The sequence below is a fragment of the Saccostrea cucullata genome, unplaced genomic scaffold (assembly GCF_032062105.1).
Source record: "Saccostrea cucullata isolate Sc308-1 unplaced genomic scaffold, CSIRO_AGI_Scuc_v1 ctg3400, whole genome shotgun sequence".
Classification (NCBI taxonomy): Eukaryota; Metazoa; Mollusca; class Bivalvia; order Ostreida; family Ostreidae; genus Saccostrea; species Saccostrea cuccullata.
In genome coordinates, this window is record NW_026920403.1 from 39,449 (window position 1) to 60,010 (window position 20,562).

At 32.0% G+C, this 20,562-nt stretch overlaps 2 protein-coding genes across 2 annotated transcripts in view; both read left to right on the plus strand.

Annotated features, from left to right (window-relative positions):
- Nucleotides 1-1,581: 1,581 nt before the first annotated feature.
- Nucleotides 1,582-14,135, plus strand: LOC134248495 (uncharacterized). Its single transcript, XM_062730892.1, has 11 exons — nucleotides 1,582-1,718; nucleotides 3,110-3,616; nucleotides 3,926-4,024; nucleotides 4,194-4,414; nucleotides 4,768-4,960; nucleotides 5,669-5,742; nucleotides 7,983-8,397; nucleotides 8,710-8,808; nucleotides 10,809-11,038; nucleotides 11,838-12,078; nucleotides 13,756-14,135. The coding sequence occupies exons 2-11, from the start codon at nucleotides 3,148-3,150 to the stop codon at nucleotides 13,857-13,859; spliced, it is 2,145 nt and encodes a 714-aa protein (XP_062586876.1). The 5' UTR covers nucleotides 1,582-1,718; nucleotides 3,110-3,147; the 3' UTR covers nucleotides 13,860-14,135.
- A 2,262-nt stretch (nucleotides 14,136-16,397) lies between these two features.
- The window catches only part of LOC134248460 (atrial natriuretic peptide receptor 1-like), a gene marked incomplete at its 5' end in the record, with an annotated part of 31,506 nt that continues 27,341 nt past the window's right edge, over nucleotides 16,398-20,562 (plus strand). The window contains one exon of the mRNA XM_062730858.1: nucleotides 16,398-16,797. Within this exon, the coding sequence (XP_062586842.1) occupies nucleotides 16,398-16,797 (400 nt within the window). The remainder of the gene's footprint in view (nucleotides 16,798-20,562) is intronic.

Here is a 20,562-nt window from a genome sequence, read left to right on the forward strand (position 1 = left end):
TGGACGGTAGTCTTAATGGTTGAAAGTAGCTGTAGCATTCAAAAGCGAACAACAACCCACAACCCCAACCCCCACCCAATGGTTCCCTTAAATTTTCGATTTAAGATATATATGTATAGAATAAACAGAATCTAATTGATTTGGTATACGTAAATGTTTGTAAGAAATCTCGTCAAAAACTGGCTACATTTTCCCAGTGTGAACATGTGAAAAACATTACACATACGACGCGTACGTGCGCGTGTGAGAGTAAAATTGACGACATAAAGTTGCCAAGCTCGCGGACCAAATTAGAGCATAGAGTTTCTGTCAGTATTCGGGTGAAAATTATGAGTATGATAGTCTGTAGCATAAATATCGGTTTCAGATATAATGTTTTGACGATAACTGAGGTGACATAAAGTCCTATCTTGATGCGACGTTGTTACGCGCCAACGTCACCGTCAAGGTTGGTTGGAAACATTTCAAGTTACTCTCTCACAACTGGAAAAAAAATTTGGTATCAAAATTTCAAAAGAAACTGTACATCAACATGTTGTTGCCTTTTAATTCAATTACTGGACCCCATGTAACCTCCGTTAACCATACCATGATATCAAATATTGAAAAATGATGTCTTTTACTCTAATGTACCATTTGGCACTACAAATTGTGATCACAAAATTGTCATCATCAATTTGCGTGTGTTTTTGACTTTTTAACACTTTCCAACTTGACGCCATACATTTCATGGTTTGCGCAGTTTTGACCATCGATTTTAGTGAAGAATTACTAATTAACGGATATGATTAAAATTCATAATTTTCAGCCACATAGTCAAAATATTTTTGCATCTTATTTTCTTATGCGTTTCTTTTTCCTTTCAGTACAGAAATTACATTCTTTATTCTCTAAATTATGAATATTCTCAAAAGTACTCTATTACCGGTATGCTATTCTGTTCTTCTTTAAATGGATTTACTGATGGAAATACATTATTACATTAAGATGAAGTAGTGTTAAAATTCTTTCCGAATCGTATTTGATTTTCACCTGTTAGGGTCCATGCTTATACGTTTAATTTACGAATGAGATGCATATAATTTTTAAAAATTCAATTCATAAGTTTTGTCATTAATCTGGAGCGCTAAGAATCTATCACGTGTTTTTTGGTGAAGCCAGTTAATTAAAATGACTATTCGAGTTTTTCTGAATCTTTTTTATAAAATGAATATATATAATAATATGAAATCGGATTTTTTAAACAGACTGCTTCCCCCTCCCATAACGGCGTTTGCTACAAAGTATTGGAAGTGTATATTTCAGTTTGAAATATTTCTTAACTTACAAAAAAAACTTTAACCTTGTCCAATAAGAAAGTACTAAGGAAAAAAATTCAAGCCGGGATATCCATGACAGTTTGGAAATTTTCACTGTTCAAAATGTCCATACAACCACATATATGCATTCCGTAACAAGAATTAAAGGTAGGTTTGAATTCATTTTTTATATTCATCTGTGCTATTGTATATCAAAATTTACATAAACGTTTGAATTATCATAATAATATAAGTATTTATATGTTATATTTATACTTATACACACAAAACGAAAGTAACACGATAAATGATAACAGGAAAACTTTGATTCCAATTTTAGACACAATTCATTCCAAAGTCACGTAGCTGTACAAAGAGTTTGGCTGGTATACAGAACATGGAATAACTGTTTAAAACGAGGTTTGAAATAATTTTAAGCTTAATTGCCTTTATTCACATCCTGAGTTCGCTATTCACAATGTTTATAAACCTTTTATTTTTTGTTTATAAAATCTACTTTCGTTTTTAATTTAACTCTCTATATATGGCAACCAAAATCAGTCCAAAATTTTCTTTGAAACAAGAACAATCAACGCCTCTTTCAATTATTAATTTTATATTGGTAATTTAAAAAATATTAAGGTTCATTCCCTCTTGGTTTTTAAAATTTCTTATGAAAACATACTTTTAAATTGTTTTTAGCACGGAGTATGGCACGCCAAATTCACAAAAATGAGCTTATCATAGTTTCACAATCGATAAACTAGGTTTATCGGTTATAAACTATAGTTTAAGGACTGTTAATCTATATTGTACATCTGTAAACCATAGTTAACGCGATAATCTATGTTTCACAACCGTAAACTATACTTATCACCGAAAACAATCATTTGCGATTGCAAAATATAGATTATCCGATAAATACAGTTTCACAATTTGTAAACTATGGTTTACAACTCTTAACTATAGTTAACTGTTAACTAATAAATATAGTTTCACGATTGTGAAACTATGATTAACAACTATAGTTTTCGATTGTAAATTATAGTTTACAAACGTGAAGCCATGTTTATCAACAAAATCTGTTGTTATCGCTTTATTACAGACAGATAAACTCAGTAAACTATAGTTAACAACCGTTAAATATGGTTTTACAGATGAAAACTATAGTTAACGAATTGTTAAGTATAGTTTACGGTTTGTGAACTATAGTTTACAGTCGATAAACCTAGTCTATCAACTGTGAAATAAATGTTTAGCTCATTTTTATGAATTTGGCGTGCCATAACGGAGAGAGAACCGACTCGTTCTTGAAATGTTACATCTCATTTTCTGATGAGATCCTCACATATTTGATAGGAATTTGATTTATTTGTTCTACTTTCATTTCGTTTACAAATGTAATTAAATCTGTAAAGAATGAATGATGATGAACCACAAAGTGTCGAGATAAAATAACATAAATTATATAAAATTTAAATCTGACAGGAACGTCCTTGTAGGATGTAGATATTATAGGAGAAGACAACATTTCATCCTGCTTCATTTTCAAAAATCCATCTATCAATAGCACTGAGAACAGAAAAGAATGTTTCAAACACAGATATGTATAGAAATCAAAATAAAGTTAAGGAAGATGCGACATGATTCAATTCAGTTTATACCATAACACCCTCGCTGAAGGCAGCTCATCAAATTGGTCAAATTGCCACCTGTTTCATAAGAATGTTGTACATGTAATATCTTTGGTGACATACAGACTTGTTTGTATTACATGTATATTATATGCATTCTGTTTTTGTTTCCTTCAGTTGAGCGTTTGATCGTCTGTCAAAAATCATAAGGTAAAATGGCTCAATCAAACTATAGAGACTCAGACGACGAAGATCAATTTGACTCGTGGCTAAAGAGGGTCAGGGAAAGCGACGCCCTTGTTGTCTATGAGCAAGATGATGAATATGAAGTGTTTAAAACTGTGCTACAGTATTTCGATTCGCACGAGTTGACGTACGCTCTGCCACAGATTGAATATCCAGGAGGTAATATTATGCCCTCCACAAGTAAAGCCATCGAAAATGCCAGGAAAGTGCTGCTTATTTTATCTCAAAATAGTAACAATGCCAGATTTTCTCTGGAGACGTTTTTAGCCTTGGAGAAGTGTGTGAAAACCGATCAGCTGTGTCTCACGATACTGACGCTCCATGGATTCGAACGGAAGAACATCTCCAGTATTCCCATGTTACAGAATGCCACCATTGTGGAGTTGGACTATAATCGCCAGGAGATATGTCTGGAAGCTGTGGTCCGACACATTAAAGGTGATGCACATGTGTTAATGGAATCTGAAGTATGAAGTCTGTCTTTTAACCTTGAAAAATGTATTTGTTAAAAGAATTTTTCATTGATAACGTTTTTAAGTACTTTTAGAGCAAATAATTTCGTTTTTTTTTTTTACTAAAGATGGTTTGAGTTGGTTGTATTGTTTTACAAAAAGGATATTAAAGTTTTTTCGTTTTGTTACATTTTAAAAAGTCCTAGAGTCTTGGCCTTGTTTTAAAGAACAGGCACACCCTCCCTAGTACAAAATAGTTTATTTTTATATTTCGATTATTATATTTCCTTCTCAGAGGATGATATAAAATTGACAAAAGTAATCCCGGCAGGAAACTTTGCGACAGGACTGGCATGGAGTCACTTTACTGGATATCTAAAACTCATCCTTCCTGGTAAAGTTCCTTGTAGAAACTTTGATTTCGAATATCATTTATATCTCTTATTTTTCTGTCCAAATCTTTTCACAAGTATTCTGTTAATGGAAAATTTGAAAATGATAAACTTTAGAATAGGAGGTACTTGATTCTTCAGTCAAGCTGTACATGAAAATACTATTTTCAGAAATTCCAACAAAAATAAGAGAATCTGATGCATACAGAGAAAACCCTGGCAGATTTCTTGAAAAGTTCTTTATTCTCCTGCCACGATCAGGAAGGGCCCCTAAGTTAACAGACGACACAAGAATTTCGGAGGTTGACAAACTCTCCTTAAAGTTAACAGTGGATGGTTCCCCTCGTACTTACACACCTGTGGTTTATCGGGTGTCAGATGATGATGGACAGGTAGGAGAAAGGAAATAAAAGTTACATGTATGAGATCCTCGTACATTTGGGAGCAATTTGGAATTTAAAGTCTTTCACTGATATGATGTTACATGCACACTATTTTAGGTCACCTGAGTCACTCAGGTAACCTTTTGCTATCCGTTTTTTATCATTTATCAGTTAAATTTTGCGTAATTTTATACTGATGTACTTACATTACGTTTAGTTTGAAATTTTTACTCTAAATATGTATATGATATACAATATAAATCTAAGTGGATATACTAACCCGTAGAAAGAAAGAAAAATTTCAACCAACCAAGAAATATTTTTAGTTTCTGGCATAATGAATCTTTTTATGTGTGTTACAGCAGTACTACTGTTGTGCAGAAATCCCCAGTGCCTTTGGAACAATAGGAAAAGTGTTTGAAGAAATTCTAGGACATATTACAGCCCAACAAAGAGTGATGGAAGTAGAGAGATTTTACTACAAACTCCAGGAGATATTGAATCACCAGCTAAATGACAGGTTAATTGGCACGGTAGAAGTTATTATGTTTGATGGTAGGTTTCTTTTAATTAAAAAAAATTAATGTATATTAACTATAGATGAAATAAATAAAAAGATATCTTATTGAAATTAAATTTGATTAAATACAAACATGCAATTAAATATTAAAATTCATACGAAATGAAAGAGTACTCAATGAAAATGCTAAAATTCGGGTTAGGTGTCTTGGAGGATTGGACACACTTTAAAAAAAAATACAATCCCTGTGAATCTTTTCTCGAAGTGATCCGTAGAAAAATTAGGATGCAAATAATGTATTACAAATATATCCAATCGTTATCCAATAAATATTCAAACTGACTCAAGAGTCTTTGCAAAGACAAACGTCTTTGTATTTATGTACCATACGATAGACTAATCAGTTGATTTAATGTCTATTTCTCTGAATGCTTCCACAAATCCACATGGATAACCATTGATCAATCCAATTAAACTCCCATTAAGATTTGATCACTTCTTTACATCTCATTTTTACTGTTTTATACAAGTTCTTTCCTAGTGATACTTTATGTACAAGGTACAAGGTAAAACGTATGCATATATATCTATTTATTCAAAATGGACACGACATTCTATAGTAACAAGTCTCAATCAAGAAACTTTTTATTAAAGAGACTGATATTACGACATGAGAAAATGTAAAACTTTCATAAAAATTATTGCTGTTTGTTTAAATTGCCAATGACTGATAATTCTTACAGATGAGACGAAAGATGACAGTGCCACCCCGTCATTTCAACTCATTAAGCGGTTTAAAGCTGGACCTTCTTATGTCGTGAGTAAGATTGTGATTGTCACTGAGTTTTTGTCTGTTGTGATCTATCGTCCGATTATATCTTTTACTTCTTCTCTGGAACCGTGGAACCGTTAAATCATTGTAAATGAAATACATAGGGACAAAGAACAGTATTCAAGCTCAAAAGTTCATTTACAATACAAGATTGGAGTAGAGCAAAAACGGACCACTAAAAACATCAGAGGTAGGATTAGTAAACATCCCCTGATGACCAGTCTCACCCGCCGTGTGCTCTTTGTCATGATCGGAAAATAACGGGAAAATTCGTCGATAATTCAGTGTATACATAATGGTCTGGTTTAACAGTTAGTTTAAAAAACGTCAAAATTTGACTCAATGATAAATTATGCTTTGCTGACAAGGCCATTCTATCGACCATAGACCTTACGAAATGATGACTCTTCCTGAACAAGCTAATGATATTCCTGCTGCAGCAACTTGTTTGTCAATACGTTACCTCGTTTAAGAAATTGTTCATTCGTAGAGCATTCTCTTGCGTATCGATTCAACTGAGAAATGTCGTATGCAGGTGATGAGGATATATTGCTGCAAAAGTATGGCAAGTTGACGATTGGAAAGTTTTATTCATCACTTTTATCCCAAAGCTTTGGTTTTAGATTACCATTAATGTCTTTATCAAATAAATTTCTAAATATGAAACAGATGTGCCAGACTCTTTGATATCTTTTATTTCAAGCTAATTGGAATATGTTGTTTCGAAATAAGAACGGAAATAACCATAGTAAGTTGACAATATGTCGTCGATTTATCTAAATGTCGAGTTGAATGCATTAGCAAGTGTTTTTTTCTTTTTATGTATAAAATTTAGGACAAATTCTGATTCATATGAATAAAAAATAGGTCTTTTTTATCTTAGAAAATGGTTGTATATAAAGTTGAAAAGTCTCAAGTTTTTATTCTGTTGATTTCGGTAAAATTTGTATGATATCAAAGTTTCCAAAAGTTCCTTGGAATTGTTTAGTAGATATATCTGATTAACATCACTTCTCAAATATATTGTTGCACAATACTCTTGAAGGTTCTCCTTCAATATTGTTAATATTTCAGAGAGGAGTAGGTGTAACTGTAGTCTTTAAAATCAGATACCGGTATTTAAAATAAATGTGTTTTTCAAATTTCAAATTATTTACAGATACCGGTATTTAAAATAAATGTGTTTTTCAAATTTCTTCTCCCCTGTAAGTTTAGCAATCACTCTTAAACCATGTATATCATTAATATCATTAGGAATGGGACGTTAACTTTGTGATCACCTGATAACTTGTAAAGATTTTCATGATAGGCAAGATCTCTATCGATCAAAAGTGAAAAAAAAAATAAAGTCTTACTACCTGGAAATTGAAAATGTTAGCTTTTTGAAATTTAGTAAAATGCATGATTATCACGAGCAAAAGTGCTTCTGTTAAATTTGTGGTCCCTTGGTTCTGAGTTTAAGTGGTTTTATATTGATCATACCCTGAAATGCAAAATTTTAAAATTAGTTTTTCGTTCCTGGGTATTAAGCAGATAAACTAAGTGTTTGGTTATGTTGAAGCAAGTGAAATGGATCGAACACTTTTTTTATGAAAGCCTTTAACATTCATAAAGTATGTGATTCGTTTATTTAATAGTCAGTTCTATAATAGCTGCAGATCTGTAGCTCTCCGAAAAAAATATATTGATAGACCGGAGAGCTACAGTGCCACCCATTGAAATAACTGTATATTCATTGCGCACAAAAAAGTGCGCTCGGTTCTCGATTTATTTCTCCATGTTTTTAAAACTGTAATCTCAAAATATTACTAACCGTGTGTTCCTAACATATTCTTTCGCTGTTTCCAAAACCAAACATTCCTCATAATTGTTGTTTTTAATAGTCCCCCTGACCCTGATATTGTAATCATCGAACATTTCACTTATTTATACTGCCATTTTGGTTTCAAAGATAATTCGCTCCAATACGCTTCGTGCAGATGTCAACTTCGAGAGTGCTTGATTGAGGATAAAGGAATTTTTTGAAATCTTTTCTTTTTTGCAATTGAGGAAAGAATTTGGAAGAATTAATCCAGAACCGAGCGCACTTTTTTGTGTGCAATAAATATACAGTTTTTTCAATGGGCGGCACTGTAGCTCTCCGGTCTACATGTATCAAGATATTTTTTTCGGAGAGCTACAGAACTGCAGCTAGTTCTATAATGAATTGTTTTTAAAACTTGTAGCAACAACCATTCCCCGGTAACAAGAAGAGGTTCAAACATGATGTTTGTCTTTTATATTCTAAATGCGATTCCAGTGATGCATTAAAAGTGAGGGTTGCTCTAGAGGAGAAAGGGAAACGAGTAAGTAAGGTAGTAATGCCGGACCAGAGCCTTCATGAAACAGAACAAAGATTGACCTCTGCTGCTTGGGTGGTTTTATTTATGTCTGGAAATGCTATGTCCGTGACTAAGTCTGAGTGCATGCCACTCTGGATGGCAAATGTCTTAAGTTGTAGTTTGGAGGACAACGAGCTCCGAGTTATACCAGTGTTGATAGATTCTGATGCCAGTAGCATTCCGGACTTCATACGATGGGTGACATACATCAGCATTAAAGAGGAGGGGTACCAAAACAGAATCCTTGACATCATCAATGGTAATGGTGTAAAGAAGTCAATTATGAGATGACATGACAAATAGGAAAATCAGATTTCATTAAAATTTCCAAGCCTTAATTTACACGATTTTTACTTTTTTTCTTAAGATTGAATATGAAATTGATATAATCTACATCTTCCGCTTGAAATTTTTCATATTAATAACAAAGAATACCATATTCTTTTTTTAAAGGTTGAGGTTATGTGCAAAGTATAAAATTTATTTAAGTTTGAAATTAATACCATTGATATTTTATGTAAACATGTATATAAATTACCACTGTGCATATAAATGCAACTTCTCATTTCAGGCAAACCAGTTTCAATGAAGTCTTTATCTCCAGTGGGGAATGTAGCGTACGGTCTAGCCTGGGCGTTTTTTATGAACTATTTACAATATGCTGTTACTAGTAAGTGTTTCTTGATATTTCTTTTAACTTTGATTTGATAAACAGCACAATGTTAAGAAGAAAAAATGTAATTTAGAGTAATTACAGATCACAAGATTTTACGATGTGTCACTCTTTTCTGTATTTATCCATTGTCCATTGAACGTAAAGTTTTGAAAAATTCCAAAGTTTTCCCTAGAATGGCTGAATAAATTGTAACCAATCTGATAAAAAACAAAATGATGCAGAAGTGAAGGTAACAAAATTAAAGCGATTGATATAAAAAATTGAACTAAACAAATCTGTAAACCGGGCATAAAACTGCCACCAAATCCTAGAGGGGATCATATGCATGTACCTTTGAAGGGAAAGCATTCCCTGTTGACTTGATACATCCATTGGGAGCCTCTGTATTGATAGACGGAATATTCCTCAGTCGAAATTTGCATAAAAAAGGCCTAAGAGTTGGTATAAAACATGGCAGGCGAAATGCGACCCATGATGTGAAATATTTGTAAATATGGTCGTTATAACGCCCATGTATGGAATTTGCGAAATGCTTACTTTCAAGGAAATTTGTCTATCAGTCTTGGTTTAAAAAGCTATCATTCTCGGAACTTTTTCTTGAGTATCGAATAAGTTTTTGAGATGTAAACACTATGTTAATAGTTGACAGTTAATAGCGGTATAGTGCTGCATAAACAAGGAAAAATAAAGACGGAAAAGATAAAACCATCTCATTTTTGCAAAGACATTGGTTGTTAGCTGGTTCTTATCCTCTATAATCTCTAAAACTTCGAAATATGAATCATATGTGGCAGTCTCAGTGGGGTCATTTATTTCAGGTTCACTGGGATGTATTGAGTTGATATATAAATGGAATTTACTATTGTTATGGCTTGAATAGCGGGAGCGTATATAGTAATCGGGATGTTCGTCCGCCCTTCTGTCTTTACGTCCGTCTGTTACGCTTTGGGGTACACATCTCTTATCCGCAACTCCTCTTATACCACTTATTGAAATTTGTTGAGACTTTCAGAGAATCTTCATTATATAATGCCATTTAGCACCTTCTATTTCACATTTTGATGCGACACATATTGGTTTCCCGTAGCAAAACATAGACACTGCCATTATATTCTTACCTATGACGTGATGTGTGGTGGCTTCTGAATAACATGGGACACCACGAGTATACCTCTTTACACATTACCGTAAAACAATATAGAGGGAGGAAGAGATCTTCCAAAAGATCTTTACATGTAACAAACCTTTAGCTAGTACTTTTTGATCCGACACATATTTCGGCCAAAGCAAGTGTCTTCTTCTTTTCACGAATCAGATTTTGCACAAATTCTTTTTCAACTGAATACAAAAATAGCTCCACTAATAACGGGGCGCAATTGGTACCCATGGAAATTTCAATAGATTTTCTAAGACCTGGTCTCCAAAAACAACATAGATATTGTCAAACAGAAATTCAAGCATCTTTTGGATGTCAACTTCAGAGTATTTGTGTGTACAATCAGAGTGTCTTTTAACAAAAAATAATTTTGCAAATGACCAATGGCAAGGTAAGAAAATTTACTTATTTTAACTACTGTTAAGTTTTGAGTTTTTAAGCTGCTGATTTAGGTAAAATCTTGTGATTTCAAATTGTCCAAAAGTTCCTTGGAATTTTTAAGTATCCACATCTGATTTACACCACTTCTTGAATATATTGTTGCACAGTACTCTTGAAGTTTCTCCTTCACTACTGTTAATATCTTAGTGAGGAGTTAATTTAAGAAAGAGGCTTGATTGAACATTTACTGGAACCCGCTATGTACATGTATCTTTGTTTGTGTGGATTCTTGTGAAGTTTTGGAATCCAGTATACATGTGTATATATGGTTGTTCAAATTAATTTTGGTTCTTTTGGATATTAAAATTATTCAAAACTGACATATGATTTTGAAGAATATCTTCCTTAAAAAGGGAACTATGAGTATAAAATCAATTTAAATATATATGTATTTCAGATCTGGCTATAAGATGTAAACAAAAAATGACGGAAATTAACGCTGATCCTAATAAGTGTGTTGTAAAGTTATTCGAGTTCATTCCATTATCTGGGAAAACGATTCATTCACTAGATGAGATTGAGTCCTCGCAATACGGCATAGAAAAATTTGGATCTGTTCGTAAAGTGGAATCCAATGTTGCAGGTGTAAGGAGACAGTTTGATGTGAATATGTATGCCATATATAAAGTAAGTTTTCTCAAATTATTTGGAATTTTAGACCATATTTTTTTCCACCTTACCTTTAGAGGTTCTTGAAAATATCAATTTACTATATATAAGCTATCAATGGGGTTTTCTTTGATTTCTTTTCAAATACCTACATTCATGAGTTCAAACTCAATACGTTTTTGAAAAATCGATTTCAAAAAGTTTGAATTGGTAAAAGATTGTAAAAAAAAAGCTTGCATTGAATCATTTTAAGAATCACACAGTGTATCAAATTTTCGTAAAACGGGTAATTCGACTGAACTACACAATTTTGATTTATTGTTGTAATTTACGTATATTAACTTTTTAATATTTTAAGCTCACCTTGTCCGTTGTCTGTCGTCAATTTTTACGTTTTCATCTTTAACTCAAGAAACACAGGGTCATTTTGATTTTTATATGGAACTAATGGAAGCATCCTTAGGTGCTCTAGATTCAGGTTTGTTCAAATAATGACCACTGGGGTTAGGTTGTGGCCACAATGAGGGATCAAAATTTTACATAAGAATATATAGGAAAAAATCATCTTCTCCATAACAGAAAAAGAAAGGTAATTAGTAGTTAAGTTAACATATAAGCATCTGCTTGTATTGAAGATTCATATTTTTTTTTAAAACACGACGGAAAGGGGGGGGGGGTAGATCACTTTGTTTACGAGATAACACTGAGCTGTATTTTTACCTAGCACGTGTGCTCAGGTGAGCAAAATGGCCCATAGGCCTCTTGATTTTTTATTCTTAAAGAAATGTCACACATTTATTTCTTTGAATTCATTTAGAAACCTGAACACCCAAGTGAACCTAAACAATTTGTAGAGTTTTTCATGGGAGAATTTGCAGCTCCTCTACGAACTTTGCGCAATATGCATGAATCCTACATTGCTGGATTGAATAACCAGCAATTCACAAAACAAATTGAACAGTTTGAGAAGGAGCTTCAAACTATATTGCGAGATGTTCCATGTAGAGAAAACGGTTTAGAGGATGTTAGAGACTGTTGTGTACCAATCCTATATGAAGGTAAATATAAACTTTATGTACAGTAGACATTTTCTTTTCATGTTTATTTTTGTTATAACATTTTTATCATTTTAAAAAAGTCAACATTTAATGTTTGTGAGGGTATGTGTGTCATGTAGTGTTTACTCTATATTAAATTAGGCTAAACCCGGTATTTTATTCGCGAATCCTAGATTTTTCTGTTGACTTTTGTTGTCAGTTCTTTGCAAATAATACTATTCTCTGTTGTGTGCTCCTGTCATGATCGGGAAATTGGAAAAATCTGTCGTCAATTCAGTGTATAAATAATGGACTAACAATTAGTAGAAAAAACGTCAGTCAGCATTTGACTCAATGATAAATTGTATTTGCTGACAAGGTCATTGTATCGACCATAGAACGTACGAAATGATGACTTTAAACGAGACTGCTGTTATTCTTGTTTCATCAACTTGTTTGTCAATAATTTACCTCGTTTTAGAAAGTGTTCATATTCAAAGCATGCTCTTGCGTATCGAATCAACTGAGATATATATACTCCGTATGCAGGTGATGAAGGTATATTGCTGCATAAGTGAGGGAAGTTTACAATAGAAAAGATAAAGTCATCACGTTTATCATATAGCTTGGTAGTTAGATTACCGTTAACGTCTTTTTTAAGTAAAATATCCAAGTATGAAACAGATGTGTCAGACTCTGTAGTATTTTTTATCTTAAGCTCACCAGGATATATCGTATCGACGTAGGAATGGAAATTACCGTTTTTCATTGCCGTCGTCGATATATCTAAATGTCGAGTTGAAGGCCACAGAAAGTGTTTTCTTCTTTTCACGAATAAGATTTTGCACAAATTCTGCTTCATATGAATATAAAAAAAATAAATAGGATTAGGCCACGTAGTTCACTATGGCATCATCGCCTAAAGGTTCGATGGCGTCATTTAAGGAATGTTTTTAAGTTTTGTGTGAGTTATTGGTGTGTGAATCACACAGACTTATCACATAGGCATATTTCCTGAAGCGCGCTAGCGCTTCATGAAAAATATCCCTACGTGCAAGTCTGTGTGATTCTCACACCAATAATTCACACTAAACTAAAAACATTCCTTATATTTACATTTTACATGTTTGGAAGCACCAAAAATATACTCAATACTTGAATTTCTCACAGCCTATATTTTTATACTTTTACTAACGTCGCTGTAGCCTTATTGTGAAGTTACGTTAATGCACGTTTCTCCGTGTTTATTTCTTCGCATGAGTATACACGAAAATGGTTTTCAAATCAATTTTACTGTTTGCTTAGTAGAAGAACACAGCGAATGTAAATATAATGCAATGACGATGATTCGATAACATAATGACGATGCTGCGATGGCATGATAATGCGTTTACGATGGTGCGACAGTGGACATTTCTTCAGCATCATCACCCCATCGATATCGTGCTGTCGCTATCTCACAATCTCGTCATCGCATTGTCGCAACATCACTTCATTGTCAACGCATTATAGCGTCATTATACTACACTGTATATCGATTCAAACCTCGATGATTTGATGATGCTAGGGTAACCTTTATAACCCTATCCTGATTTTGCTTACGAAATGAGATAAAGAACGCTCAGCAGCATCCTTTATCTATAAATGAAGATCCCCTGCAATTCTGAACATAAACAATCATTTAAATTTTTTTTTCAGATGATAAAACAGATTTCATTGACAATTTAATGGAGGTAATAGGAAAAATCCGACAGGCTTCCAAAGTTGGAAGTAAATTAGCCCAAGCAAAGAGAGAACCATGAATCTTCCTGGAATTGGAAAGTTATATATTACTTATTGAAAACTTTATCATGTTACTTGTTTTTACTATATACCCCAGTGGCAATTTTACTCTCTAAAGAAATGGATAACTGGGTTGTTCCGGCTAACTACAAACTATACCAATAATGCGTAAGCAAGGAAAGTCTGATTTGTTCTTTTTTTTCATTAAATATATTTCATATTCGAGTATAGCGTGTTTTTTACATGAATTTTCAAAAATCATTTGATCATTTTTACTAACATAAGAATTTTGTGAATGATTGTTTTTTATTTCAAATGAAACTGAGTACATGTAAGCTTCAAACTTATCTTAAGGTTACCTGAAGTTTAGAGTTGTGATATAAAATTTAAGAATGCTGGCTCCTTCATGACACTGTCCCCACCTCTGTATAAACAAAACTCACAAATTGTAAATGAAATAGTATTTTTAGCAAGACCCCTCTTTCAATTCTTTACATTTCACTTCTTCCTCGCAATTTGTACCTTTATAAGTGTATTAAAATTATCCAACTTCAATACACAAATAAAACTTCAGGTAACCTTTAGATAAGTTTGAAGTTTACATGTACTTAGGTGTCTTTTATTACATTAGGATAAATATCTAACGAACATATAAGTGGGAGTATCTATTTCAAGGCAGCAATGCTTTACCAAGCCTCTTTCTTTACTTCTTACTAAAATAGAAGTAGTGAAGGAAAACTTCAGGAGCACTGTGCAACAATATATTCGAGAAGTGATGCAAATCAGATGTGGTGATTCAAAATTCCAAGGAACTTTTGGTAAATTTGAAAAGACAAAATTTCACCAAAATCAAAAATTTAAAACTTATCAACTTTATACACAACCATTCCCAATGATAAATTAAGGTCCAGGCTTTTTGAGATGATTGACAGTTGCTTATTCAATAAAAATGGAACTCCTAAAGATACTTACCTTTTCAATGGTCATTTGCAAAGAACAAAGTACGGTTTCAGAACAGATCCTATCCTGTCTTTTTCTTAAAAATGAAAGTTCAAGATGTAAGAAATAAAACTCATGGTTTCTGAATCATTGAAATTCCATGCATAAAGATCATACATCTCTTATGCCTTCTCAAAGCAAACTGTAACGTCATAAACGTGCATTTTCCTGGATTTTCTTCTAAACATGCATTTTTCTTTCAGATAATATTATCCACAGACATTGCCCAAAAAGATTTGACATACGTGATTTTTTAAAAATTTTTTACAATAAATATCCAAATATTAATGTGGAACACTATTTTCTTAAGGAAAATAACCTTTGAAATGAGTCATTTTCAGACTTTGATCTTTAAAACCAAAAATGCGTCAAATTAATGAATTCATATTTTCAGAATGATACATCTTCATTTCCTGATTAATTATAGTCATATTCATGTACTTTACTAACAAATATTTAAGCAAGCCTCATAACTTTTTGGAACATCAATTCTTTTTGGAAAAATTTAATTGTTGTGTTCATGTTATTGGATATGTAATTAGTTCAACATGTAGTTTACAAGAAATTTATCCATGCAATGCAACCACCCATTTTCTTATAAAAAGGTCTTTGTATTGAAGTACAGTTCTAAGGAGTGAGAAAGTGTATATGCTATAGGTATGCTACTTTCTGGTGGTATTTATTGGTATGGATTTTAGAAAATATATTTAATTTAGTTATATAACTTTTAACTGCCAAATTATTCAGTGAGACATAAAGCTGATTTGAGAATGAGAACCTCGTTTTTGTAACCATTACATTTGAAATAAAATCTTCCATACCATTATAATTAAAAGTTCTTTACAGATTTATGTAATCTGTTTAGTTATTTTCGATTGGATGATGAAGAGACAACTTTTTACACAGTAACTGGATATATCTATCACGATTTATATTAAATTAGTTCCCTCTTTTTTACAAATGGTTGTATTAAACGTTTACTGTTCTTCACAACAGTATACATTCTGGCGTAGGTAGTGCGCCATAAACACCTATTCTTCGACTAAAGCCATTCCATCACCTCTTTTCACACACGGGAATTAGATATTGGTAATCATCACAGATTATAATGTATAAAAACATCGGCAAACAAAAACTCTGACAAATATATATCACACTTATGGCACAGGCTCAATACAAAGGTGATTATTATTCAATCACTCGCACTCAAATTTAAGAAATAACTTGTGAAGTGCTACTTAGTTGTGAGCAATAAACACGCTGTTTGAATGGCATTCATCACAAATTAGGTATCCTTATGGCAATGAAAATCCGATACTTCTAAACATAGGCTGACTCTTCTGTAGCGAATTAATCAATTTCTCATATCTAGAGTGAAATCTGATGGTATAACATTTCAACGACTTGTCTGTGTGGGTCTAGTGGACAGTAGCAGCCCAAAGTCCAGAAGCTTCATGCCAGAATGATTCTCTTGAAGACGCTTGATATGTTATAAGGATACAATTCGGTGAAAATGTTCACATACACACATTTTCATTTTCTTATTTCTTACTTTCAAAACAACCAGTTCTGTAACTGATGTAAAAGTTGGAGTGTTGTTAATGACAAGCGCGGCTGAACCATTTGATTTACGAAGAGTAGGGCCTGCTTTAGATATTGCGTTTGAACGTTCAAAATCAAAGTATGGAATACGCTTTACTCCTACCTATCATAACTATACTGGATTCTGTCCCAAAGAAACCGTGATCGGACACCTTTCGGAACTTCATTACGTTTATAAAGTGAACGCAGTGATAGGACCAGCTTGTTCGGCTACTCTCGTAGCGGCCGGGAGACTAGCACAGTACCTTAAACTTCCGATTGTCAGCGGTGTCGGGGATTTAATCATTCGGGACGCAGCGGATGCAGACATGTATACAACATTCACAAGGTTGTCATATAATTTGGGAAAGTTGTCAAGTAAGTAAAATCTAAAATTTAATGTATGAATAATAAACCAATAATTTTTTTCTTAATTATTACTCTTAAGATGGGAAATGCTGGATCTAGATGGAGTTGTTTAATTATTCATCATTGATATAGTATCTTTATAATTTTAAAGCAATATACCGAAGGCGATTTCCGATACATACAGTTTGATTAAAATCCAAAATTCTGACAGTCGATTTGTGCAGTGACTACTTTTGGAGTGTATCAAAGATACCATTTTAAACATTTTTTAATCAACTAATTCATATTGGTAAATAATTCCAGTTTATAGTACCTAATATAGAAAGTGGTTCAGCGAAATTGAAATTTTAAAAGGTGTAATGAGAACTAAATTATCGTTATTTAAAGAAAAATATATCAGTTATCACAACAAAGATTGTATGTCAAAAATGTAATTTACTTTTACTTGTTTATTTTGTTATTAGCTTGAGCACAGTGTTATGATAGGCGGTTACAAATATAATAACCATTTACATATTTTGAAAAGCAATATTTTATGTTTAATTCTATTTTATACCAATTATAATGATTGACAAAGGCCTACTGAACATCATTAACAAAATGTAAATACTTTTATTAACTTTTTTAACTTGAGTGTGATGTTAAGATATATTAGGTTATAAATACAGTTTTCATTCATATGTTTTTTGAAAAAAGAATATTATATGTTAGAAAACTTTCAATACATACAGAGATTGTTACAATGTAGTTTACATTTCTGTTAAAATTACAAATTAAAGTTGAAAAGTTGGCTTAGTATAAGATTCTAGAATAAAATATTAATAGGTAAAACATCAATACATTTTTAGTTTGAGATAAATTATAATAGTGTATTTTACATTTCTATTAAAATTTTGGCTAACATGCCATAATTATAATTCAAAAAGGTATAACTTAACACAAATATTTTTTCAGAATATTCCAAATTAACTGTTTATTACCATTTGATAAGTATACTTTTATAATTTGTCAATCTTATTGGAAACAACGTATTGATCTGAAAAATTAGGAATCAAATATATTTCTTGAAAAATATGATATTCAAATGATCTTGTTAACATCAAGATTAATATATTTTGACATATGTGAATCAAATCAGGAATTAAATTTCGGTTTATATTGAAATCATAATAGTAATATTTTAATTTTCCCAGCGAACTCATTGTAAGAAAATTTCCCAGAAATAAAATATCAGAAAATAAACCATTAATTCAGAATAGAATATAACATCTGCATTAAACAACATGTAAGTTTCATTAGACACTCTCACTGTATCAAGTTTCAGGCGCCAAAATTTACAGTGGGCATCGTTTTGGTATCACGGTCTCACAGTATTGCTAAATCCAGCGTCATTATGATTATTACTAATTATTGTGTAAGCCGGTCATGCCAACGAGGTGGTGTATTTTCATTTCAGTTTGAAAGAGTCATTAGATAAACATATGTTAGATAAACTGGAGTCAATATTCGATCACATTACAGTATTATTAGCTTCCTATCCAACTTTACCTTAAAGAAAAATGCAATAAATACAAAATCATGCAATTTATATGGTCTATATATAATTGTATGGATAAAGAAAATTATATGCTTTTGGAATCAAAATACCTAAAAAAAAAAAAAAAAAAAAAAAGGCTTTAGACCTTAGAGGAAAAAATTAATTCAAAATACGAGTACATGTATTTACGAATTCGAAGGGATTTTTTGAAAAAAATATATTTATATATCAGTTCTGTTTTAAATAAAATGTGCTTATGTTGTCATTGACCTCTTCCCAGTACAAGATATAAACAAAGTGTTGTCCTTAAAACAAATCATTATTTTATTTACTGTATTTTATTTTAAACAAGGTTGGATCAGTTCAGGAAAAATGAAAAAAAATAACAACACATTTCAAAAAAAAATGCCAAAAAAAAAATTGCCACTGCTAATATTGTTGTATTCTTAATCACAAAAATGGCCTATCTTTTTTTTAACCACATTTCAACTTTAAAAAAATGGGATGTATGGGGAATCTTTATTTTACTTGTAAAATGTTTTATTATGATTAAAGTCCTGTGGTGCAAACAATAACCCTTATTTTTAATAGGGGGTATAAAAAAAATTTTAAAAATGATTTCAGAAGAAAAATTTCTGTACAACAGAAAATACAGTAAAGAATTGAGGTCTGAGTGTTATTACCAATCGGTGTCATTAGGCATAAACATAGCAATATATAATTAACAATATAGACATAAATATTAAATAATACATCAAAACTACAACATGTGGTGAAGGTCAATATAATATAAACCGTATATATATATTGATATATGTGGGCTGGCAATTTAAGTTTCATATACAGACAGCTATGATGGATGTTGCAAATCATAGATTTTTTTTAACTGACACGTTTTGCAGAAGAAAATGTAGCTATAAAAACACATTTTTCAAAAAGTCCAATATACCAACAAAGGAATTGATGGGGTTCATATTAGTCATATTCTTAATCACAAATGGATCCAGTCTTATTTTCCACCATATTTCAAGTTTAAGACTACATTATGTATTTCCTATACAGATATAATTAGAATTCTGCTTCCAAACTTTTTAATTACAAGAAAACTTTACAGAGCCTAGATATCAAATATCTGAAACACAATCCTCCTTCCTGTTCATGTTCTTCTTTAACCTGCAACTTAAGTCCTGATGGATACGAATTACTGGTGACGGAAATATATAGAGTAAATAATGAGGACCTTAAATCTTTATTTTTGAAAGGGTTAAAATTTAGGGAACCTCGATCTTTTTACTGGCGTCATAATTTCATTAATATAATGGATACTATTGAAGATTACACCAGACGATGGGCAAAACATGAAAAAGACCTTGAACACGTTGTCAGAATGGATTAAATGTATCAGATGTATGTTTAATTAGAGTGTCAAAATCTGCTCAATAAAAGACTGAGATAGATTACATGGACAGTATGTACTGGTTCCTGCTGACAACAACATATAACAACATTGTCTTTGTTTGTAAGGCGCAATATTTAAATTGTATTTTAGAGGAAATGGGATTTAATTCTACTAGTGGTAACCTATCTTATACCCATAGCTCCCTTTCTAATGATGAAATTCGAATTCTTCAAAAACATACATCAGCTTTGAAATCTTTTAATATTTCTAAAACCAGACTAAATTTGAATAACCATATCTAAATTGGATTCCAAAACTTTATAAAAATCCTTACAAACAAAGATACACAGTGGGTTCAAGTAAATCTTCTAACAAACCCCTTTCTGTACTCCTAACTAAAATATTAACAGTAGTGAAGGGAAAAAAACTTCAGAGGAAATGGATTTAATCCTACTAGTGATACGACAGCCTTTACCCACAGATCCCTTTCTAATGAGGAGTTTACAGGAGTACTGTGCAACAATAGGTGTACATGTACTGTGCAACAATATATTCGGTGTAAATCAGATATGGATACTTGAAAATTTCAGGGAACTTTTGGAAAATCTGAAATCTCAAAATTTTACCAAAATCGACAGCATGAAAACTTACGAATTTTTAACTTTATATACAACCATTCCCCACGATAAATTAAAGACAGGGCTTTTTGATTTCATTGACAGCTGCTTTTTCAATATAAATGGAAATTGTAAATTTTCTTGACTTGCCAATCGTCTTTTGCAATATTATTGCGTTCTGATTGTACTCATTCTGAATGTAAAGACAAGTACACACAATT

What these genes read in the sequence shown, in the direction of transcription:
- LOC134248495 (XM_062730892.1), top strand. Translation starts at nt 3,148, where the DNA reads ATGGCTCAATCAAACTATAGAGACTCAGACGACGAAGATCAATTTGAC. An exon ending in TCTAAAACTCATCCTTCCTG is followed by an intron (nt 4,025 to 4,193) that starts GTAAAGTTCCTT and finishes TACTATTTTCAG; the next exon opens with AAATTCCAACAAAAATAAGA. An exon ending in AGAAGTTATTATGTTTGATG is followed by an intron (nt 4,961 to 5,668) that starts GTAGGTTTCTTT and finishes TAATTCTTACAG; the next exon opens with ATGAGACGAAAGATGACAGT.